At 44.1% G+C, this 25970-nt stretch overlaps 1 protein-coding gene across 3 annotated transcripts in view; it reads right to left on the minus strand.

Moving 5' to 3' along the window:
* The window catches only part of ADAMTS17 (ADAM metallopeptidase with thrombospondin type 1 motif 17), a 193174-nt gene that overhangs the window by 143842 nt on the left and 23362 nt on the right, over positions 1–25970 (minus strand). For all 3 annotated transcript variants that reach the window (XM_055002638.1, XM_055002639.1, XM_055002637.1), the window contains exons 4-7: positions 22320–22492; positions 13891–13974; positions 13259–13416; positions 6391–6434 (exon numbers count right to left, since the gene is read on the minus strand). In XM_055002638.1, coding sequence (XP_054858613.1) covers positions 6391–6434; positions 13259–13416; positions 13891–13974; positions 22320–22492 — 459 coding nt within the window. The remainder of the gene's footprint in view (positions 1–6390; positions 6435–13258; positions 13417–13890; positions 13975–22319; positions 22493–25970) is intronic.

The following is a 25970-nucleotide window of genomic DNA, read 5'->3' on the forward strand; positions in this document are numbered from 1 at the left end:
TGCCCCCTACCCCAGAATCTTCTCCAACTTAACAAGAGGTTCGAGGGGGGGGGTAGACCAGCTAGTCCAAGAGTAGAGTAGCCTGAACACCTGGAATCTTGTGTTGCTTCCAACCTAGATGGCTTGCAGAGTGTGAGCTAAAAAAGAAACACCCTAGGATCCCCCATTAAAAAGTATCAGGTAGTAGCCATGTTGGTCTGCAGTGGAACAGCAAGATTCAAGTCCAGTAGCATCATAAGAACCAACAAGATTTCCAGGGAATAAGCTTTTGAGAGTCAAAACTCCCTTAATCAGATGTGTCAGATCCAGGGGTCATTTCGTAGAAAAAGAGCTGGAGGAACTCATTAGCATAACTCATTAGCATATGCCACACCCCTTGACATCACCAGAAGTGTGTCATTGGCATAACTGATTTGCATATGCCACACCCCTTCACATCACCTGTCCTGGCTGTTTTGGCCCCAATCCTGGACATTCAGGGCTGAAATTGGGCCCAAAATGGCAAAAAAGGGCTGAAAATGGCAGAAAAGGGGCCCAAAATGGTCAGGATTGGGCTGCTGCTGAGTGGGGGGAGTGATCCACCACCCATCAGAGGCCTGATCTGGGCTGTTTCAGTCCCAATCCAGGCTGAAACAGGCCCAAAATGGTCAGGGTGGGGCCACCTGACATGTGACCTCTTTGGGGAACTGCCGGAACTGTGTTCCTGCGCATTCCCCCTCAAAATGAGCCCTGGTCAGATCTGACGAAGGGTGCTTGACTCTCGAAAGCTTATACCCTGGAAATCTGGCTTCAGCTCTTGCAAAATAGTAGCACATCTGGGGTCACAAACTCAGTTTGCAGAAGAGCATTCTCACTTTTGAAGACAGCAAAAAAAAATCCTTAGCTATATGAAGCTCTCTTAAACAGAGATGACCACTGACTTGTCTAGACAAACACTGCCTACTCAGAGTGGCAAGTAGCTCTCCAAGATTTCAGTTTCCAGATCTGCTGAGATCCTTTTAATTCCTCCTACTGGAGATGGCAAGGCTTGGGCCTTTCTGGACACAAAGAGCGGAACTACAAGTGACAAAAGGCACAGATTGGACACTTGCCAGCTTCCCTCAAGTTTTGATGGGAAATGCAGGCATCCTAGTCTTGCAGCTTGGCTCTCTGAATGCTGTCCAATGGACTTGTCAACTGTCACTTGTCTAACATTCCACCAAGCTGCCTACATTTCCCATCAAAACTTGAGGGCAGCTGACAAGTGTCCAACCTGTGCCTTTTGTCACTTGTGGTTCCGCTCAAAGTTCATTCTGTACCACTGTGCTTCTTCTACAGCAGAAAGAATAAAATCATAAGGTTGGAAAGGACCTCTAGGGTCATCGAGTCCAACCCCCTGCATAATGCAGGAAATTCACAACTACCTCCCCTCCACAACCCCAGTGACCCCCCCACTTCATGCCTAGAAGATGGTAAAATACCTCCAGGATCCCTAGCTAAACTGGCCTTGGAAAAATTGCTACCTGGCCCCAAGGTGGCAATCGGCCTTATCCTGGGCATGTAAGAAAAGGCCACAAGAACTAAGCATCGATGTCACCCTTCCTGCCCTCCCTCTCATGATCTGCCTAGGTTCACAGCATCATTACTGCTGTCTGATGTAATAAGGACTGATGTGTCAGCTGTACATATAATCTTTTCTTTTACCTCCTTTATCTCCTCATATAAAGACTGGCCTGTTTTACATTTTCTTCCCTAAGCACAAATTTGATGCTTAACAAATGCAGTGTTAACAAATAACAGGGTTTGAAGAAGTGGCAGGACACACATCTCCCTAGTTCTCGCATAGAATTTTCCAGTTGTGTCAACCGAACAAGGACTCCTACCCATTTCTGCCACAACCTGGCTGTACATAGAATGACAAAGCCAGAAAACACGATGTGAGTTATGCCTTTTCTTTAAAAAAAAAAGGGAAGAAAAAAGAAAGCTAAGAATTATGAACAGAGACGCCGGTTCCTAAGTGGTAGCATGTGTCTTCCATCAGGTTTATTTTAGTACACAGACTGCCCCAGCCGTGTGCTGTTCTGTAGCCACATCTGGACCCAGGTACACAGCTTAAATACTTCCTCCGTGGAAATATGGTTTCTATTGGGTTCGGAGACAATAAGAGACTTGTGAACCACGATGGCCCTCATTTTAAAAAAATAGAGGTTCGGTGCCCATCTCGTGAACACTGAAAATGGAGAATGCATCCTCCCACCTTCCCCCCATGTTTATGTCCTCTATCACCTGCAATTATGCTCCATGCTTCCCCAAAACAAGAAGAATAGGGGCAAGCAGTTTCTTTAAGGGGGACCATATTTTGTTTTTGCTTAAGGACAAAAGTGCCAGCAACACTGTGTGTCTCAAGGGAAGGGCCCTACCATGGGGTGAGTGAGGTAAGCAGAGTTTATAAAGAGCGGAGTGGAGGGTGATGGTACAGGAGGGCCCTGGCTAAACTACAAACCCATTACCAGATATAGACAATTTATGCCTACTCAGAAATAAGAGACATTTTTCTTTCACGTGAGGCTGTATGTTTAGGATGGGATTTGGGGAGGAGGGCGGAAATCTAGGCCCATTCAGCACTGGTTATTCTTCTACTACACCAACATTTCTGTGTTCACAGGGACACTTATTTTATTTATTTATTCATTCATTTATCCTCATCTTTCTTCCCCAAGGGGGACCCAAAGCAGCTTACTTTGGGGAGAGGGACTGTGGCTTAGTGAAAAAGCCTCTGCTGTGCATGTAAAAGGTCCCTTTTTCAATCCTTGGCATGTCCAGTTAAAAAGTAGGTGATGTGGGGGGAAAAAAAGTAGGTGATGTGAAAGACCTCTGTCCGAGATCTTAGAGACTTATTGACAGTCAGAGTAGACAGTACACACCTTGCTAGATCAATAGTCTGATTCAGTGGAAAGCAGCTTCCTACGTGTACATCCATTTCCTCTCCTCCATTCTATCTACACAACAATCTTGTGAGGTAGGTTAGGCTGAGAGTGTCTGACTTGCCCAATATCACCCAGCGAGCTTCCAAGGCAGAATGGGGATTCAAATCTGGGTCTCCCAGACCCTAGCTGGACCCTCTAACCTCTGGGGTTTTTTTTCTGGATTTGAAACTTATTGAAAAAACACATGGCCTCAAACTCCACATTGTCATATGAGAACAAGTCCTGTGAAAGAATGGGTTGTTATAAAAGATCACACTCTTATTAGCAATCACTTGCAAGCCACCCAAACTTTGTGCAGCTCATACATGGACAGCACATGAAGTTGCCTTATATTGGGGCACACCATTGGTCTCACATCAGTCTTGTCTCTAGCTAACATCCATTTTCCAGGACCTCTGGTAGAGGTCTTTCACATCACCAACTGCTTGGTCCTTTTAATGGAAACGCTTGGGATTGAACCTGGGACCTTCTGAATGCAAAGCAGAGGTTCTACAACTGAGCCACAGCCTCTCCCATAAAAAGCAGATACGTAAGTTTAATGCAATGCAAGTAAGTTCAATGCAACTTCTCCTTTTGTCCTTTAAAATCCTACATGGCTTGGAACCGGAATACCTGGAGGACCATCTTCTCCCATACATTCCTCCCTGGAAGTTAAGATCACTGTATGAGGCCCTCTTGACTGTCCTGTCAATTGAAGCTCATCTGGAGGGCACATGAGAAAGGGCCTTTTCAGTGACAGCCCCATGATTACAGAATGACTTCCCCGAGGAGGCGTGCCTAGCCCCTTCACTTTTGATCTTTAGGAGGAACATTCTGACAGGTCTATTTAGAACTGCATTTGATTGACAGTTTTAGACTGATTTTAAATTGAGCTTTTTAATGTATTTTTGTGTAATCTGCTTTGAGTGCCATACAGTAGAAAGGCGGCTAATTTTTAAATAAATAAATAGTTCCAAATAATCATGGGCAGGATTCACAGCATTTGTCTGAGACTTCCTGAAAGTTACAACCCACCCACCCCCCTCACACACACTATTTGAAAAGATTAACACCAAGTGAATCCTGGATCTATTGGCATCAATCACAAGCTTATCAGCATATTTTATTTATGGAGCACCTAAAATCATTTAGTGTTTTATAATACATTGCACTTAAGGTGAGCTGCAATGCAGTTGCCTTTTGACAATGCATGGACAGGGAAGGAAAGACTGGAATGTGTCTCCAAGGTCCAAATTCAGGCTTAGCTTCTCTCTTGCAGGTGCTCATAATTCCCAAGAAACTGCAAAAATTCCTACTTTCCAAAAATAAGCATCAGATTTCTATACAGATTGAGACAAGGGCTTGGATCACTACCTTTAAATTTTGGCTCAAAATTTATTTTAGAGCCGAATCTTCTAGTCTTTTAACCTATTTGAAAAGGGATCAGTATTCCTGGGCGTGGTCAGTGCAGTCAATTAGGATTGACTACATATGTTGGCAGAATTCCGCAGTACTTTTATCTTGAGACCCCAGGCTGTCGTAGGGCCTTTATGTTGGCCAGACTAAATGCCTTTCCCTCCAATGTCCTTCAGGGGAGATACCAGCGAGGCCCCTTTTCAGAAAGACATTGTTTGTGTGGAGCCAACTGCCCAGATACCATCCAGCATATAATTTTGGAATGCCATTTATATGATAAGTTGCGGAGAATACTGTTTGAGAGGTTGCCAAAATGTATTGAACGCCAGAACAATCTATCTTTTTGTCTTTTTCTGTTAAAGGATAATGATACAGCGATATCTAAAGTGGTTGCAGAGTTTTTAGTGGGTGTGCTTAAGATTCATACAAGTTTTGTATAAATATATTAACTTCTGATATTTTATGTAATTTTATAGTGACCTGTTTGCTGTCTTAGATCTTTGTATGCCGTTAAAGGTATTTGAATTGAATTGACTATACAGATATAGGAGTTATAAAACTCACACACACACACACACACACACACACACACACACACACACACACACACACACAATGTATTTCTGAGGGCTGGTGTTTGACCCCCATCATGTATAAGCATTCAACTATTACATTGTAGAAGTAGAAGTAAGGTAATCAATTGTCAGACAACCCAAAAATCGAACGGATTATTGTTATAAATCACGCATCCTACATTTACAGGTGGCCGGGGGGGGGGGGGGGTTAGAGTGAACTCTATAAAGAGATAATCTGCAAATTAAAGAAGGCCCACCAAAAGGGGTCCCAGCACTGGAAACTGGCCCTTTCATTACTGCTTGGGGTAAGTGAAGTATGACAGACGAAATTCACTCTCATAGACATGAATCCTGCCTACAATTTCTGGAGACAGAAATCCAACTTCTGGGATTCTCCCCTCCCCACCGGCAGACCAAAATACTCCCTAAAAGCTGTTCCCGGGGGGGCAGGGGGAGAACTCCTAGGAACAGCTTGAGGGGACTGGAGGTCTGCTCCAGGAAGGGGGAATAGGCAAATATCACCTTCCCTGCTTCAATGACATCTAACCTATACAGCGTATCTATTCAACCTGGTTGAATTCTCATTCCCTCTACCCAACTTTGGGAACTGTAATTTACTAAAGGGGGCTGCATATCTCTTAACAAAACTCTCATCACCGCTCGCTTCTCTACAATATTCAGCTGTTGTCAGATCAAACCACGATTTCTAAACTGGTAGAAAGCCGAAGTAAGTTTGCAGAGTAGACAACTCTCAAAAAGTTTTGGCACATAATGGTCTGTGGGGACAATAAAAGAGTAATAATGGATTCCGGAGTCACATTTAGCTCTTCAGCACTATTGACTGTTTTCTATCACCGTCCATGGCAGGTCTACACAACTTATATCTCAACAAGCTGAAGTCAACGTACTAGCCATCACACCAAGGTTTGCCAGTGGCTTGAAACCTGCCCAGTTTTTGAAGCTGCAACAAGCAAAACTAGGAGGTTATATATGTCATGCAGCCTGGGTCACAAGCTGTTCAGGTCAGTTACGGAACAGAAACAATTGTTGAAGTTTGGGTACAGAATTACTGACTGCACTTAAAGCAATGCCTTGCCTGTTCTGTTTGGTCAATTACCTTGTCGTTTTCACTCAAAGTATTGTTTTCTTCCCTGTAGTCCCAGGACATTCCATACTTCCTAACAAGCAAACATTGCAAGGTAGCCAGAGCTATCAAGCATTCAAAATGCCCTTAATGACGCAAATGTATAATCGGACAACTATTTGAAGAGAATGCCAACCAAACAAATGCAGAGGTGAAGCAGTTGCCTGGTTTAGTCAGAGGAACAGAAGACATGAAAAAATAATTCCCATGAGATGGAAGAAATGACAAAGAAAACAATGCCTGAATTTGGTGAGATTAATTTTAAAATAAGAGCAGTGCTGATAATACACAAGCTACATCAGTTACTTACCCACCGTGTCACAGGGCTCATCTTTGTGGACACAAAAATCTGTCCTAAAAATAATAGAAACAACCATAATTATACTCAATTGGAAATGTAGTCTCAGAACGCTCCAAGTGTCCCTTTTAGCATTTCTCCCAACTTCCCTGTCGAATCCTAAAACGTTAGAACATGCAAACTTGTACATACAATTGTATATTTAATTTTATGTATCTAGTGCAAGCGTGCATGTAAAGGAAACAAAGGACGCTTTTTTAAAGCTGTGTCATATTATGTGGGTACAGCTAAGAAGGGAAAGAACATTTCATGAGCGCCACAACAGGAGAGTAAAGAGATTTTCAGCAGAATCCTAAACACCTATCCGTTTAGACAAGTGTAACAGTCTAGGATTTCACTGTTAGGTTTTGGCCATATATTAATACAGAGTTCCACAGTGTGGCACATGTGGGTGCCATGTTGCCTTCCAGTACTTCTCCTGGCATCCGCTAAGATTTTCAGAAAGTGGGCAGGGTTATTGTAAGGTATGGCTGGCTATTGGTTGATCATATTCAAATGAAAGGGGTTTCCATGGCTACAATAGCAGCCACAGCCAATGGAAAATCATGAGGACTGGTAAGCAATTGGGCTTGTTGTTCCCATTCCCCCTTTGTTATTCTTTCTTTTTTTTACCCCCCTCAGGCTTTCCTTCATTTTTTATTCTTCTGCAATGTTTCTGCAAAGCAAAGAGGTATTGCGTTTGGCTATGCCTCCTGCAGAAGCCATTCTGGGTTTGGCTCCGCCCCTTGCGGCAGCCATTTTGGGGTAGTGCTCACCACCCCCTCTCCAAATTCCAAAGGTGCCCTCAGACTCAGGAAAGTTGGTTAGCTCTATAGTAAACCATGCAATGGGTATATGAACCAACAGGGAAACGCCAGTTACCGGACAGCTCACATGGTATGGTAGCAAGCGTCTTGCATCAAAGAGATGGGCTCATATCTCCCCACATCTTCAAAGTTCACTGGGCGACAGCAAGCCAGCCACATTCTCTCAGTGTAACCCACCTAACAGAACTGTTGTGAGAACACACCCCTCTATGTTTACTGCTCTGACCTCCTTGAGGAAAGGTATGATTAATATGAACAACAATTACCAAGGGGTGGGTGGGTTTGAGGAGATAAGCTTCATTACCATATCAACTTATCCACTGGAAAGTTCTAAACAGGACACTAAGAGCCAAGCTACAAGTGACACCTGACACAGGTTGGACACTTGTCAGCTTCCCTCAAGTTTTGATGGGAAATGTAGGCATCCTGGTCTTGCAGCTTGGCTCTCCGACTGCTATCCAATGGACTTTTCAACTGTCACTTGTCCAACATTCCGCCAAGCTGCCTACATTTCCCATCAAAACTTGAGGGAAGCTGACAAGCGTCCAACCTGTGTCAGGCGTCACTTGTAGTTTGGCCCTTAGATTAAAAACGAAGCCATGGCAAGTTCTGCTGTCACGCAATAAGCCCAGCTTTCTCAGCCCTAACAATCTGTCATTTCCACAGGTCCTAACGTCGTGCAACACTTTCGGAATGAGGACTTCTTCCTGGCGTGATTTCTGATGTCATCGCAACACGAAAACGGGATCGTGGCACGATGACGTCAGAAATTGCACCAAGAAGACGTTCTCGTTCCATGAGTGTTGCGCGATGTTAGGACCTGTGGAAACGACCCGGGTAAGTGTTGTAGCAAGTGGGACTCAAGATCAACTCTCAACTCTCTCCCTTCCCTGTTTCGGATGAGCTTTCCACAGTTTGATTTTAGCTTTGCATGTACATTAATTCCTTTACTTGTTCCTCTCCTGCTGTTTTTAAAGCTCTGGAGAAGGGGGTGAATTTATAAGCGAGCAGTTCATGGCTCGCTTTTGTCGTAAATATGTAGCACCCATTTTTCCCCCAGAGCTTCAGAAAAGATCATGAAGGAAAAATAGGTTCTCTTGGACAGGATACAGTGAGAACAATTCCCTGCCTGCCCTACCAACCGTTACACCTTTGCCCTCAGTGATGAAATGCACAAGAATTAGAAAGGGACTCCGTCACTTCATCTCTTTCTTTTTTCATTTTTTGAGGAGCTCACTCACCACTGCCCTCCCTCCTTCATGACAGTCATCAAAAACAATCTAATTCAGGCAGAAGCAAGACAGATGCAAAAGCTACTCTCAGCGAACCAAAAGAATTCAGGGCTGCTCTATCATGTCTGGTTGCTTGAAAGACAAACCTTTCCACAAGGCGGCTGATGACATTTTGCTCTTCACCCAGCTGGCGCAAGCCCCCTTGCAGGAGTTCCCAGCGCCAGCTCGACAGAAGTTTATTTAAGGATTTACTATGTTATATAAACTGGTAAATCAAACAGATGCTTTTTATTGTGAACTTTGGAGTAAGTGGCAGGCGGCACTAGTTGGAAAAAAACTTTCCCCTAAGGGCTCACGAGCATCGCAAATAAAAGCACATTTCTACTTCTTTCATCACTCCAGAGGTACCCTGAAGATGACAAGGGGGGGGGCTGGCGGCTCCAAGCAATCCGTGCTCCATGCTGTCAATAATGGAACACAAATTAACCCATCTGTGTTTGACCACAGGGAGTGGGAAATAATTTCATGCCTTGAACCCCACAGTGCCTTCTGAATTCTCCTAAGCTAGCTTCGGGAGGAAATGCAACCAGAACACATTGACTAAAGGCCATTACACCGAAAGAGGAGGTCAAATTCTGGGTTGTATCCCTGTACAAGAGATATAAGCACTAGCATATTGGAAAGCTATGCTACACCTGTACTTGTGCACAAGGCATTCTTTATATGGAGGAAGCACTGAAAAAAACTACAACCTCAACAGTTTGGATTGGCACAAGCAATATTTATAGAGCCAGACTGCACTTTTGGCCCAATGGGCACCCAAACCTTGTTCTCCCTGCCTCCATTTTATACTCAGACTAACAACAACCATGTGAAGTACGATAGGCTGAGAAAGTGACAAACTAAAGTTATTCTGTAAGTGTCATAGAAGAGTGGGGATTTGATTCTAACCGTCGGACCATAAATAATTCTGAAGAATCACTGCCACTTCATTCTGTGTAACTTGAAAGTTGGCTCTGAGGTTAGATCCATGCATGCAGTTCAATGAGAGGCAGCGCAGTGTAGTGGTTAGTGTCAGGCATGGATCTGGGAAAAATGGGTTAGAATCCCCACTCTGCCATGGATGTCTGCTGGATGACCTTGGGCCAGTAGCACACTTTCAGCCTAAACTCCCTCACAGGGTTGTTGTGATGCTAAAATGGAGGAGGCAAGAATGATGTTGCAAGCTGCTTTGGGATCTCATTGGGGACAAATATTAAAAATAGGCAAATTTAAAATAAATATGCTGATAAAGAAGACTATGCCCATTCAAGCTGCAAAATGTTCTTTTTAAAGCTTCCTCATGTTTTATTTAAAAAATCTCCATAAATGAAAGAAATAACATACCAACATTCATGCTCAGCCATTTTTCTGCTGTGCTAGCTTTCTATGTGGAAGATTATTTGATTTTTACATAGAAAATGTTAAAAATGTCATTTGCCACCTGCAATCTGATGGGCAGGATCTAGTCCACCATCTCCTGGCTCTACCACTTCAGTCACATGACCAGAAGCATTTCTAGCGTCCTCTTGATCCCAAGACTTACTTAACATCCGATATACGCAATTTCAGTAATAGCCTGTTATTCAAGTTGCAAGTATACTTTGCATTTCATGATGTTTCGAGATGAATTTGAACAGTCTGTTCAGGAGACCCATTTCAAGAATTTGGAGGGATGCAAGAGAAGCGTGCAACAGAGCCAGCAAAATTCTTGGGGGTGTTTCATATTAATGCCAGTTACCCATCCAACTGCCCTGACCTGGATGGCTCAAGGGCAGGATTTCATTCGTCTTGACTTGGATAGTGCAGGTGAGCTTGATCTCATCAGATCTCAGAAGGTAAGCAGGGACAGCCTTGGTTAGTAATTGGATGAGAGACCTCCAACAAAGACTAGGGTTGCAGAGGCAGGAAATGGCAAACTACCTCTGTTAGTCTCTTGCCCTGAAAACTCCACCAGGGGTTGCCATAAGTCAGCTATGACTTGACAGCACTCTCCACACCCAATCTCTTATGAGCATGAATATCTCGTTGGGGAATCCAGGTTTGGACAGGAAAACCCTACACAGTGTGGCAAATCTACCAAAGCTTAGGACTAGAATGATTCCTGCACAAGGAAACATCCGTGGGATTTCCAGGGAAGCAAAAAAGAGTTTTGATCGCAAAATTTCTTAAACAATTTTAGCACATCTCTTCTATGAAAATGCTCCACCAAGCTGTCCTCGGGGCTAAACTAGACAATACTGCGTCCTCAGCCTGCCACGGGGATGCGGTATCATCTAGTTTGGCCCTCACACATGGCAGATCTCAAACTAAGAAAAAGATGCCTTTCAGGAAATAATTTGCATGACACCTCCGGCCCCAAGACTGGTAGCCAGAGTGGGACAAGCGGTGACCAAAGGTCTTTGTGCAAACAAATCCCACCACAGTGAAGTTTGTTTTCAAAGTTCTTTTTCAGAGGCTGAACTTTAAAAAGGCTTGGTTCTGGAGGTAAAAACAAAAACAAAACAAAACAGCCAGACTCCAGCTGTTGGAAACCCAGTTCCTGATTTTTCCTGGCTTAGCCATTTCAGCTGGACGCATAGTCACTTCCACAGCCTCTGCCACCAGCACATCTGTACAGTCTGGGGAGTATCCAGACACATACACACACACACTTACACACTTTGAAAGCCAACGTTTAAAAACACACATGTGTGCTTGCCCGTATTCACCGCACACATACACAGACAGGCTTCACACAGCCAAACATGCTGAATTTTTGTGCCGTAGGCACCAAACCAGCAGAGCCAAGAGGTCTTCCAACCAACGCACTGTCCTTTTCCTCTATGCAGGGGAAAGTTCAAACGGTACAGGAAAAAAAGTAACATACAGGAAGGGAAGGGCTGCAACAACATACGGCAGGCTTATTTTGCTGGGGAAATGTGGTTTTGCTGAAGCCGAGCATTGGTGCAATGCCCAATTCTCTCACAAGGCCAGCAAATTGTCCCATCCTTGAACTAAAGCAGTGACAGATGGAGCTCCCCAGCGATTATTTTTTATTACAAACATCTCCAATCCGTCTGATTCAGAGACGATCCTGACAGCCTGTGTTTTCTCCCCACCCCCCAGCCAAATAACTAGCTGCAAAAGTTTTAGCAAGACTCCCAGCATTTTGGTTTGATTTGTAAATCACCTGGGGGAGAGAGGGGAGAAGGTTAATAGTGTGTTGTGCCTTCGGTCCTTGCTCCAAAAACCAAACTTTAAAAATTCCTAAGTGTGGGATGAGGAGGGGAGAGAAATCTAATCAGAATTTTGCTATGAGGGCAAATGAGAACAAAATAATGGATTTAAAATAGGGATAGAATTTGATTAAGAGATAGCAATTTATTTAATTAAGCTATCTAAGAAAACTCCTGATCCTGTATTTATTTGGGGGGAATTTATACCTGACTTCCCAGAAATTCTGCTAAAGTATCTGTGTGCACTAAGGGGCTCCTGTTTGTTCCATGCACCTCAACTTTCTGGATTTATGCAAATGCCAACAAAACAGAATCTTCTTAGCAGTGGCACCCTCACTGTGGAAGATCTTTTTGAGAGAACATCATTAGATTGGTTCCCTTTGGGTCTTCTGGATGTTGGTCAGAACCCATGAACGATTCCATTGTTGGTTTCATCCTGCTTTATTGAGCATATTAAAACATGCTCTGGGCTATTTTTCTTACCACATACATTAGTGAGTCACACTATAGGCCCTTTGGGATGGAAAGACAGTGTAGAAATTGTCCGGCACCTCACTAGTATGGTGCACCAGTTGGAGATGCAGACTAGACTCTGCGATAACTATTTTCAAATTCCCGCTCTGTCATGGATGCTTGCTGGGTGAGCTTAGGTCAGTCATACATTTTCAGCCAAATCTACCTCACAGAATTGTTGTGAAGATAAAATGGAGGAGAGGAGAACAATGTAGGCCACCTGGGGTTCCCATTAGGGTGGCCAGCCTCCAGATGGTGGCTGGAGATCTCCCGGAATTACAACTGATCTCCGGTTGACAAAATGGCTGCCTTGGAAGATGGATTCTATGGCATTATAGCCAGCTGAAGTCCCTCTCCTCCCCAAACCCCGCCCTCTCCAGACTCCACCTCCAAATCTCCAGGAATTTCCCAACCAGGAGCTGGCAACCCTAGTTCCCACTGGGAAGATGCAGGGCTCATTTTGAGGGGGAATGCGCCAGAACACAGTTCTGGCAGTTCCCCAAAGAGGTCACATGACAGGTGGCCCTGCCTACCTGACTCTCAGCCATTTTGGGCCCGTTTTGGCATGGATTGGGGCCGAAACAGCCCGGATCGGGCCTCTGACGGGTGGTGGATCACTCTCCTGTTCAGCAGCAGCCCGATCCTGAGCATTTTGGGCCCCTTTTTGGCCATTTCCAGACCATTTTTGTGATTTTGGGCCCAATTTCGGCCCTGAATGGCCAGGGTTGGGTCCAAAACAGCCAGGATAGGTGATGCTAGGGAGTGTGGCATATGCAAATCAATTATGCTAATGACACACTTCCGGTGCTGTCAAGGGGTGTGGCATATGCTAATGAGTCCCTCCAGCTCTTTTTCTACGAAATGACCCCTGGGAAGATGTAAATGTATAGATGAAGTAAATAAAATAAATTGTTTACTCCCCAAAACTAGACCTGGCCCTGACACCAAGAGACAGCAAGATGGAGTCAGGGGAAAAGAAGCAATAGAAAATCTGTCTGAAGGAAGTACCTACCTGGTAACAAAGACAGCGGCATCCACTGGAAGGGTGTCATCGCGTGCACCAGGAACCTGATTATTTCCAAGGTATTTTGCACCGCCAAACTCTTCATTTTGCCAATGGCAAAAGCTCTCCAGCGATCTTTCCCCATGATGCCCAATGGACAGCTTGGCCTTTGGGAAACAAATGAGAATTGGAGAAGGAAAAGCAGAGTCAACCTAGGTGGCAAATCAACAGGCCATAAAGCACATCCTGGGCTATCAACAGAGTATTAACTAAAGGTCATTCATATCAAATCAATATACTTTCCCCTCTCAGACTAGGGCTGTTTCCACACATTCTTATAGGGACAGCCCACTCATGGAACACTGGCATCTTTTCCCCAGGAATCCAGATGTCTCCATTTTCAAAACAGTTGCATGCTATTTGGCTTCCATTTTTTCAGCACCTTTTCTGAGAATACACTTTCTGTGGACCCAGAAAAGGCGCCAAAAAAAAGGGAAGCCAAACAGCCCATAACCACAAACAGCCCACAACTGTACGCTTGAAGCAAGAAGCAACAACAACAACAACAAACACCTTTAAGCAATTGATTGAAAGACACACACAGCTCTAAACAGTTGAATAAACCCCTTGTTGGAACTTACAGGACGGCTCCGAAGCAGCACAAGTTTGGTCACTCGAATGTTAACTTTAACTCCAAGGCTTTGGTGTTGAAACATGTTGTATACCTAGGAGGGGGAGGGTAACAACACACCATCAGCTCAAAGTCAGAATATCATGCTTCAGAAAGATGTTCACTAAAAGAAACAGCTTGCATGTTCTTCAGCACACAACACAGCTTATGGCTTAATGCATGGAGCCACTCGTCCAAAATATGATAAATGTATATACTGAAGCATTCTGGTATCCCCCAAGGCTTTGGAAACTCCTGACTCTTCTCCTCATCCTGGCACCCCATGGTGTCACCTAGAAAAGCAGATTAGATGGGTGTCCACTTATGGCAGCTTCACTGACGGGAATAAATCCAACGTAGAGCAGAACCACAAGTGACAAAAGGCACAGGTTGGACACTTGTCAGCTTCCCTCAAGTTTTGGCGGGAAATGTAGGCAGCTTGGCGGAATGTTGGACAAGTGACAGTTGAAAAGTCCATTGGACAGCAGTCGGAGAGCCAAGCTGCAAGACCAGGATGCCTACAGCTCCCCTCAAAACTTGAGGGAAGCTGACAAGTGTCCAACCTGTGTCAGGCGTCACTTGTAGCTTGGCCCTCAGAGCGGGACCACAAGTGACACCTGACACAGGTTGGACACTTGTCAGCTTCCCTCAAGTTTTGATGGGAAATGTAGGCAGCTTGGCGGAATGTTGGACAAGTGACAGTTGAAAAGTCCATTGGACAGCAGTCGGAGAGCCAAGCTGCAAGACTAGGATGCCTACATTTCCCATCAAAACTTGAGGGAAGCAGACAAGTGTCCAATCTGTGCCTTTTGTCACTTGTGGTTCTGCTCTTAAAGTATCTGTAACCACCTAGTTGGCTAAAGCGCAGAAGAAATCTTAAGGAATGTGGGGGAGAGATCTAACCAAGGTACCAAGCAACTAATTTGCCTGTAATAACACTAAGAGCAGCCATAATGGACCAAGCCATCCCTCAAGTCCAGCATCCTATTTCACACAGTGGAAAACCAAATGCTCCAGGAAAGTCTACAAGAAAGACATGGAGACAAAAACTTCACTCTGCTGTTGTTCCCAGGCATTGGTCGGCCTTTGACCACGGAGGCTCTATTTGGTCATCACAGCTAATGTTCATCATTCATGGACCTTTCCTTCATGTATCTAGCTCATCCCCTTATTGAGCCAACTCAACTTGTGGATGTCCTGTAGCAGGGATTCCACCATTTAATTCCTCTTTTAGTGAAGAAGCATTTTTTGGGCATTCTTGATTCTATTGCTCATCAACTTTTCTGGGTGCCTGCAAGTTCTAGTATTATAGGAGAGTGAGAAAGTTCCTTCTGTCTACTTTTTCCACCCTAGGAATAATTTTACAAAGCTTTATTGTGTCTACTTTTACAGAGATCCTCTCCAGCTCTTCACAGTCTCCTCTGGTTCTCATAATACTGGATAATTTGGCATCGTATGCAAACTCCGCCCCCAATGCAGAACATTTCCAAACTATTTAAATAGCTCCGTTCCCAGTACCAATCTCTATGGAATCCTACTGTTTACTTTCCACCACTGGGAGAACTGGCCACTTATGCCTATTGTCTGCATCCTCATTTAACCAGTTTCAAGTCCACAAAAGGACCCATCCTTTTATTCCATGACTGCTACTCAGGAGCCTTTGGGGAGGGACTTTGTCAGGGCTTTTTTACAGCTGGAACGCGGTGGAGCGGAGTTCCGGAACCTCTTGAAAATGGCTGGTGGCCCCGCACCCTGATCTCCAGACAGAGGGGAGTTTAGATGGAGGGCAATCTCAACTCCCCTGTGTCTGGAGATCAGGGGGCGGGGCCACCAGCCATGTGACCATTTTCTCCGAGGGCAACCCACTGAGTTCCACCACCTCTTTTCCTAGAAAAAAAGCCCTGGACTTTGCCAAAACCTTTTTGGGATGTCCACATAGATAACAGTTACTGGATCACCTTTGGTCATGTGTGTTTTAGCCCTCTCAAAGGAAAAATTGATTGGTGAGACAGGAGGTTTTTTTTTTTTAAAAGAAGCCAATCCTGCCTCAATACAGTTTGTTCCTCTATATGCTTAATAGCTTCATTTTTTAAACAGTTTCAGCTAATTTGCCTGGAATGTACTCAGCTAAGAGAACGGAAGTTTATATTTTGCTGCCAGCTGGAAAGGAGGGGCTGGTTTTAAAGACTAGTGTTATTCTTCCAGATGATTCCCTGTTCCTCTTTCCTCAGCAAGTGTCTTTGTAAATAAACAGGTAGCAAAAAAAAACACAAGAAGGCTCCAGTGCTTTCTTTCCCCTTCAGAACAGGATCCAAAGCAGCTGTCCCTGGAGGGCTCAGGGCTCAGAGCCAAGCTACAAGTGATGCCTGACACAGGTTGGACACTTGTCAGCTTCCCTCAAGTTTTGATGGGAAATGTAGGCATCCTGGTCTTGCAGCTGTAATGGAGAGCCAAGCTGTAAAACCAGGACGCCTACATTTCCCATCAAAACTTGAGGTAAGCTGACAAGTGTCCAACCTGTGTAAGGCGTCACTTGTAGCTTGGCTCTCAGTGTTAGAACATCTGCTTAGCAAGCAGAAGGTTCCAAGTTCAAAAGGATCAGGTAATAGGTGATGTTAAAAACCGCTGCGTGAGAGCTGCCGCCAGCATGAGTAACAATGTTGATCTTGATGAACCAATGGTCTGGTTCAGTATACCACAGGTTCATACGTCACTTTTACTGTTTGCTCAATATAACTTGACCACATACAGATAAACACACCAATGTAACATTTTCCCCAAGAGCCAACCAGTATACCTTTGGGAAAGATTCACAAAAATATGGAAATGACTTCCTGGCATTAGCAGGCTGGACTAACAATCTGGTTCAGATTCAAAGAACTAACCGATGTTCATCAAAGTACTTGTGCACACAAGCTATTTCCCCCCCTTTCTCGTAACAGCAGCCACTGCCCCACGAATGCTATTATCACACATTTATTTTGAAATTCCTATGAGATAACCCTACTTTACCCTAGTTAAGAGCCCTGTGGTGCAGAGTGGTAAGCGGCAGTACTGCAGCCCAAGTTCTGCTCGTGACCTGAGTTCGATCCTGGCGGAAGCCGGGTTCAGGTAGCCGGCTCAAGGTTGACTCAGCCTTCCATCCTTTTGAGGTCGGTAAAATGAGTACCTAGTTTCCTGGGGGTAGAGTGTAGATGACTGGGGAAGGCAATGGCAAACCACCCCGTAAAAAGTCTGCCAAGAAAACGTCGTGATATGATGTCCCCCATGGGTCAGCAATGACTAGGTGCTTGCACAGGGGACTACCTTTACCTTTACCCTAGTTAAAAACATGGAGGGACTGCCCCACATCTAGAAAAATCCTTGGAACATCCATCAGGGCGGTCTAGAAGCAGTGAGAAAGTTCCCTCATCTTTCAATACACCCCATATTGTGAATAACCAACCCTAGGGGGCTTGCCCTTTCAGCTTGAATTTTGTACTGGCCCGATCAGTAAAATCAATAAACATTACATCTGACAGGGTAACTCATAACTCATAACTCATAACGATTTGATTCCCATCCTCCCAGATTCCACCCTAATTCCATCACCCACCTCCTGTAAAATCCACCCTTTGACATTTACCCCAGGTTCACTTGCCTTGGCCCTACTGAGAAAGCCAGGATTTTTTTTTTTAATGAAGAACAGATATTCCTACAAAATTCAGGTCTTGCGATTTAGGACTTGTAGTTTGTCTTGTTTGAATGACAGAGAACCACCTTATCTTTCTGTAACAGCAACCAATAGTATTGTGAGACAGTGGCTGATTCCGCACATGTTGGATAATGCACTTTCAATGCACTTTAGCTATCGTTTGGAAGTGGATTTTTTGTTTCACACTTGAAAAATTTAGTTCCAAATGATCTCTAAAGAGGATTGGAAGTGCATTATCCAACGTGTGTGAAATCAGCCAGTGGCTTGCTTTCATACATGTTGGATAATGCTCTTACAGAGCACTTTGACAATTGTTTGCAAATAGATTTTTCTGTGTGGAACAGAAAAATCTACTTGTAAACGATTGCTAAAAAGAGCACTGAACGCTAACTGGAAGTGCATTCTCCAAAGTGTGTGAAAGCATACAAAATCAGCTAACTAACCAATTATAATAAACTCCAGGCATCTTTAAATGTTCAGTAGGACCCCACGTGCTTCCTAAGAGTCTAAAACCTGAGCTACAATTTAGAGTGGTTTTCTAACCCCCTTTTTTTCCTTTGAAGAAAGAGAAAGTCCAGATTTCTAAAACCATAGAAGAGTAACATTACAGGAATTTTCCCTCTGTAATTTGCTGTTCGGTTGACCTAAATAATTACTTTTTAAAACAGATGTATACTTTCATTTTGGTTTTGAAATGAACATGCCCCTATTTCAGGAAAGACCACAGGGCCAGCTAAGTAATTGTAAGTGTATATTCTTAGTCCTGCCGCAGCTGTTGCTGAACCATGCGATTACTTTAAGAGCTCCCAAAAAGGCAAGCAGTAACATGAAATTAGCGATCCCTTGAACATTATTAAAAAGGAAGGTTTATATGCTAGACTTTTGAAGAAAAGCTGTGTTTCCCTAAATCCGCCTCTTAAACCTGGTCTTTCCACTTGCAGATGCTTCTTAGTGGTCGAATCACTGGGGAAATAATTATTTTCTTCAAAAGCTTTTATTAAAAATTAATCCCTTCTCTCATTTGGGAATTGTGTTTTTATTCCTTTGGGTACCATTAGGTGTAAGACTCACAGTGCAATCCTAAACAGAGTTACACCCTTCTAAGCCTATTGAAGTCAATGGGCTCAGAAGCAAGCGACTCTGCTTAGGACGAACTGTCAAAACCTCTTCTCGCACTTCTACTATTTACATTCAGACCAGTGCTTTTAGGTGAACATTACATCGCTCATTGTTACTCAATTTTTTGGGGGAGGGCTGAAAGAATATTACAATGAGATTATTATTTATCCAACTTCATCAATGAACACGAGGCACGGCAGTGTAAAATAAGCGCAAAGTGACAGAACCCTCCACCACGGTTCTCACAACATTTTAGAACATCAGGGAGATTCTCCCCATACAAACAGCTCTATATAATTTTTAAACATCTTCTAAGTTCCCTCTAAAGTAACTTCCACTAACCAGTTTGATGACAGGATATTCCTTTTTAAAAAAACAAAACAAACCCCAAAAGCAGCCTCCCTGTCCATTACTGCCTTTGTCAAGTGTTTTCCCAAACACTTCCAATCTGGTCTACAATGTTGACTAAGGGCCGTTAGAGCCCACCAGAGCAAAATGCTTTCAAACATCTCCCAATACTTATGACAGAACAGGTTCCCAATATAGCAAAACATTCGTGTTTCCGATAACAGCTGTCCCTAGCTCCACCAAGACCCATGGAACAGGGGCTTTAAGACGAGCCATGGACTCAGAAAGACTGTACATCCATCCCATGTGATAAACTCTTTACAAGTTAGCTTTCTCAGCTTGAACTGTTCGCCCCATCATGGCAGCATTCAATTAGGGTTGCCAGCCTCCAGGTAGTGGCTGGAGATCTCCTGGAATTACAACTGGTCTCCAGGCAACAGAGATCAGTTCCCCTAGAGAAAATGGCTACTTTGGGGGGGGTGGACTCTATGGAATTATGCCATGCCAAGCTCATTTAATTCCCTAAACCCCACTTTCTCCAGGTTTCATCCCCTAGATCTCCAGGAATTTCCCAACTTGGAGCTGGCAACCCTACATTCAATAGTTACAAGATTCTTCCACTTGCATTCTCAAATGGTACAATCCCAGGAAGATAATTCTCCCAATCCAACCATACAGACAATATTCAATTCAACTCTCACCACCACCAACTCATGGCTTCCCAGTTTTAACAAAACCCAGGATTCTGTATTAAAAAGTTTTCCTGGAACATCATTTAAGAATTTTAAGTACTCATCATTTAACTAGCTATAATTGAAAGTTCGTTTTTGGGCACAAGATAAAAGCCATTTTTAAAAGGTATTAAAAGCAAGAATTGGCTTAGGGGCCATCATCCTATGTGTGTCTTTTGAAAGGGATTTTATTCTATTTTATTTTGAGACGCATCTTTTCTTAAAAAAAAAACTCATATCCTCATTCACCAGCTGCAAAAATAAAGCCATATTTTGAAACACTGGCTCCCTTTTCTCTTTCAACCAACAGATATTAAATCGCTTTAAGCAATCCCTACTTTAAAACAACCATAAATGTAATGTGTGTGCTAATAAGCCTTTTTACGTCTTACTCTGTGGTTTGACAGTCAATGTAATGCCTTACAGCAAAGAGCCAAATTAATAAATCCAAGTGCCCCCCCCCAAGTAATGCTCCATTTGCGTAAATCCTGGCATACACGCCAAAATTAACATTCTGGTTTCTTTACAGTCAGACTTTCATCCTACCGCGCTAGCCGAAACAGAAGAAACCTGTTGTGGCCAGGCCAAAACCTACAGGTTGTCCACACTTATAGGAGGCTCTTGTTGACTGTTGGCCAGTTGTGGTAGGCAGTTGGAGAGGCCTCTAGGTCATAGGAGGTTCAGCATGCCTTGCACATTGGGGCGCACTATATGTCTGCGTGTGTGCGCGCTTCACTCTCTTGTTAAGCAAGTGGGAACAACTCTTGACTCCTCCTCTAGGGACGGATTCTCTCTTCTTGCCTCATGGCTATCCAAAGGGGAAGGGTGTATTTTTCAGAACTCCCGCCATGAAGGCCTCATCCACACACCCATATCCAGCCTTGATACCACATAAGGTTGCCATGGTAACAGGGAAAGCAAGCTATTGCCCTGAATGGAATTTACCTCAGAGCGGAACTACAAGTGACAAAAGGCACAGGTTGGACACTTGTCAGCTTCCCTCAAGTTTTGATGGGAAATGTAGGCAGCTTGGCGGAATGTTGGACAAGTGGCAGTTGAAAAGTCCATTGGACAGCAGTCAGAGAGCCAAGCTGCAAGACCAGGACGCCTACATTTCCCATCAAAACTTGAGGGAAGCTGACAAGTGTCCAACCTGTGCCTTTTGTCACTTGTCGTTTCGCTCTCAGTAAACTGTAGTTTCTGTCTTTCTACAATTCAAATGCCTGAAGATTAATTACTTCATGTTGGGGGAAATGCTTCTGACTGGAAATCTCTGCTACCAAACAAAACATAACTATTTCTAATAATAGGAAGGCTCAGCTGGAAGTAACATGTCATTGTGTGCAAAGATACATGTTGCCCCCATGGTGAGAACCCTCTCTGAAGATATTGGACAGGCCAAAGCCAAAGGCAAGGAGCAGGTTTGGCCTGCTAAATCAACACTTTGAAGCTTAGTTGTCATTTATAACCTGCCTTTCTCCCCAATGGGCACCTCCAGTGGCTTACATCATTGTCCTCGCCTTCATTTTATCCTCACAACAATCTGATGAGGTAGGTGTAACTGAAAAGGTGTGACTGGCCCAAGGTCACCCAGTGAGCTTTCATGGCAGAGCGAGGATTCGAACCTGGCTCTCCTAGATCCTAGTCTGACACTCTAACCACTATACCACCCTGGATGTCATTGGCTTACCCACTGGAGTGTACCCACTGGAGTGGAGATCAAATTTATTTTTTTAGATTCGTATACCTCATTTTTCTCCTCCATGGGGACCCGAAAGTAGCTTACAACATTGTTCTCTCCTCCTCAATTTTACCTGCAAAATAACAACTCTGTGAATTAAGTTTCACACCTGTGGTGCCATCCGTGGCCAGGAGAAGGAAGAGAAGAAATCCCCCCACCTCCATAACTGGGTCCCCATTTAGTTTCTCCCCACAGAACTCAACAGGAGACAACTCAAGCTGAACCAGCCTCTTCCCCAAGTTCTGTTTCTTACTTAATTAATTCACTTATAACCCTACCTTTCTCAAGGCCAAGCTACAAGTGACAAATGACACTTGAACGGCAAGCGGATTGAGTGGAGGGCAAGTGAACAGGGAGAAATACACTTGCTGTTCAAGTGTCATTCGTCACTTGCAGCTTGGCCCTCAGTCTTGCTAAAGGGTGATATGAAGCATGAGAGAAACTTGGGGAATGGTTTAGAGTGTGCTTTACAGCTTAACAGTATCATCCCATAAGTACAGGAACGAGATGTTTAATGTAAGAAAATAGCCTGTGTCCTCAAAACACACACAGTCAGACAGAACACAATAGTTCCCTCAAGAACACGACACTATTCCAGTGTTGAACTGGCTCCATGGCCTCAGCTAAGCTTGCTACGCAGCCCGAGGAAACAATGTTCTTAAAAATGCTTCTACACCAAAATGAAAAATGGACTTCGAAGCCAAAGATTGTCGTCTTGCTTCTTTTGGATCTAGACATTCGGCTCCAGGAACAAAGATAGAACCTACCATGTTCATGACAGTAAGGATGAATCTTTGAGCAGTGTCAGCCCCATGATACTGGACCATGTCAGCATCTGCCACCACCAGCGTTTCCACCGTGTACTCGTTGGTGAGTCGAATTGCATTCCTCCGCAGCCTCCAGTCATTAATTGGCTTCTTTTTCTTCTGCTTCTTCTTTTCTAGAAAGCAAGGCACATGTTCAACATGAGTCTTCGTGGGTCCCTGGCCTGCGCTAGCAAATGCTAAGGTTGTGTACCATGTGCTAGCAAATGCTGGGAAATTTTGAGGCCTGTGCCTGGGGAAGGTAATATGACACCACTTCTAGATGACCCTCTAGGAATTTAGACCATAGAGACTGGAGAAATTGCTAGAGCATATGATATCTTGGAGGATGTGGCATGACTTCCAAGTGGAGAGGAAATGGATGTGAGTCCACATCCAGATGACACTCTAGGAATCCCTCTGATCTCTATGGTCTTTGTCACAGAGGCTGGGGGCAATTCCCAGAATGTCACTATCTATATCAGCTCCTCAAATTATTGAGTGTGGGGCTGGGAGACCACTGCCATCAGGCAACTGGTAAACCTAACTATACCTCAGGTACTCTTTACCCGAGAACTTCCCAGGGAAGACTCCCTGCTTTGTCTACAGTTCCAGTTCAAGAACCAGTAGAGCCAGAACCCCTCCCCCGAAGTGGGGACCACCCAGTACTCCCAGAAGTCTCCCCCAAGGAACAGGGAAAGTGAAGAGCCAGAGCTGAAACCAGGTCCAGGCAAAGGGAGGGATTTTTAAAAAAAATATGGAGGAGGATACAATTATGCAAGCCCTGTATTCTACAAGCTGAAGTGGTGCAGTCCAAACACAGCTTCCACCTTAGTAAGAAGGCAGTTAGAAATATGACTCTAATGCAGGCAAGCTAATCCACTATATATCTTGTTCCCTGAGAGGGAGTAAACCTTTAAAAAGGTGTTTGTAAGAGATGCCTAATTGTCCTCCCATAGCAAGAAACACACCAATGAAACACATGATGCTCTGCTTTATTAAAAACAGATTTAGGGGGGCTAACCCCAGCTCAAATTAAGATCTGCACACAATTACAACTCTCCAATAGAGTTGCATTCAATTTTCTAGAGGTTTCATGTTTCTGAATTCAGAAGAAAAAATAACCTCTGCCAGGGGTCTATCGCCTTACAAAACAGGCTGTCCAAGAACCCTCCCAGAGGGTAATTCTGGATATGAATCTTCTGCAGTTTGCAAACCAAGATTTGCAGAGTTCATACTGTCATGATCCCATTTTTTTCCACAGGCTGTTTACTAGCTCTCTTACATAACCCGGCTTGAGTTCCCCCTTCCTAAACAGACTGGCAAAGCACTCCTAGATTGAAAGCAAAAAGTTGTCAAATGCTTCACTTGAGCAAATCTCTTTTTAAATAATATGATGATCACCGCTTCAATAGCCGTAGCAGGCCCCTTGATGCATACCTGAAACCTATACTGAGCTTTCTGCCCATTCATACACCCGTTCCATCTCATCAGCACACACCCAGCCCCTCCTCTCCGTCAAGCTGTCTGGCAGCCGTTCTGCTATTATTGCTTTTCTGCCCGAGGCACTGACTATCACCACTCCGCTTAGTTTCTTTCCCACCCACCCGAAACAACAGACAAAGAATCAGAGTCTTCTCCGTGCCCTCCCTCAAAAACAGATACAAAAAGTGGGGGGGGGGGGAGACATTCTCTGGTGATAAAGATCAGCTGCACATGCAGAGCTAGGCTTAATTTTGAGACTTGTCATGAATAATAGCAATTTACATGCGGGTGGCGAACCTCTCGCTAGGCTTAGTTGGGCAAGCTGCCATCTCCACGTGTGTTCAGAAAGAGAATACAGACTACACCGGATGTACAACACACCTTATTCCCCAAGGCTTAGGGTAGGTATCAGCAACGTGCCACAAACTTGGAAGGTCTCCATCCAAATAGAGCTTGCGATCTCATTCAATCAGAACTCATTAGCAGAATAACTGGCAAAGCATTCCATGAGAATCCCTGACACTTCCCGGGGGCTTTGGAGCAAGACAATGGAGAACAAGGTGGTCTGCATGCAGCAAGACCCGATATCCTAGCAGTCCAAAGTCTAATCAGAACTATTGACTGTTTTCCCAAGATGGTTTGGATTTTTTTTCTGTCTGTGCCAACAGTTGCACAGTAGGATAAAGAGACAGAAAAGTTGCCAACGTGTCACAGAGCTTTCTTTTACATGGAGCTCTTCCAAAGTTTAAAATGAATATGAACCTAAATGTTCAGTCCCTTGTGTATGAAGCATAATCTTGAAGAGGAAGGATGTTTTGATCCATTTTCCTGCTGGGAAGGACAGGATTTCTAGAAGCCTGAATCACTTACACAGAAATATTTAATTCATAGCCCAAGTTTTGGTTCCAAGATGGCAAACAATATAAAACCAACCGAAAGGCCACAGATTAAACTACTTTACATACAAAGAGAGGTAGGACAAGCCCAGCTCATAACAACAGGACGTTGTTGTCTCCAAAAGATGCCTCCATTTCTTTCCTAGTACTAGAGAGACCGGGATGGGGGAAGCATACAGGGCAGCTGTCAGCAATGGTGTGACATTGCTTTCAGGGAAAACCTGGAAGTGATGTCACAGCCCTCTAGGAATCATCAGAAACTCGATGGTAAAAGAATAGAGTTTTCGGTGATTCCTAGAGAGGCGTGACATCACTTCCAGGCTTTTCCTGGAAGCAACATTATACCATTGACCCAATCAGTGGTAGGGGGCAGGGGCTCTCCTGTCATAGGACTGGCAACCTTACCATTAACACTCTTGGCATAATCATTACAGAATCAAATGACAAACATCAGTCTTCCTGCACAGTTCAAGGACCATCTCAGACACTAAATGTGATTTGCAAGAGCCAGACCAATATAGAAACATAATTCTTAGAAGCATCTCTAAAAAGCTACATGGTACAGGGCCATTGTGTCACCATCCCAGGATCACACTTGATGAGCCCTCCCTTAATAAGAAGTCCACATGAGCCACACAAAGCTTTCCAAAGGAAGAGTGGCTTATAAATATTATTAAAAAGTTAGATAAATATGCTAATCCTTACAAGAGGACTCGTACTCCTCTCCAATGCGAAAAAGCATTGCTTCCCTCTTTGTCTTTTCTACTCCTTTCTCCCCTCAGGCTGTGAATCTACTGCAAGGGGCCTTGACAGCCTTATCTCTGGAATTAAAAACATTCTCAAACATGTATCTCAGAAAAGCAGGAGAATCACGTTTCACACTGCACAAGTTTGGCTTGTTTACACCTGGAAGCTACCTGTCTGGACGCCATAACCAGACAGAAGCTGGGGCGGGAGTGGTGGCGGTAATGATATCTAAACATTTGAAAGAGAAAGGCCTCTGTGACCATGAACACCATCAGGGACTTGAGAAAAACTCATATCTTGGCTCAACGCCCTGGGTATAAAGTAAAAATAAGCAGAGACGCCAAACCCTGACCAGGTATAATACTTGACTATTGAGCTGCATATGTCACAGTTGGGTCACAAGCTGCGAGGAACAGCTGCTCTGTTCAAGCTGGCAAACCATCTCTTGTCACCTCTATCAGCCAACAAAATGACTTCCTGGCCCAAA

The sequence above is a fragment of the Eublepharis macularius genome, chromosome 18 (assembly GCF_028583425.1).
Source record: "Eublepharis macularius isolate TG4126 chromosome 18, MPM_Emac_v1.0, whole genome shotgun sequence".
Lineage (NCBI taxonomy): Eukaryota > Metazoa > Chordata > Lepidosauria > Squamata > Eublepharidae > Eublepharis > Eublepharis macularius.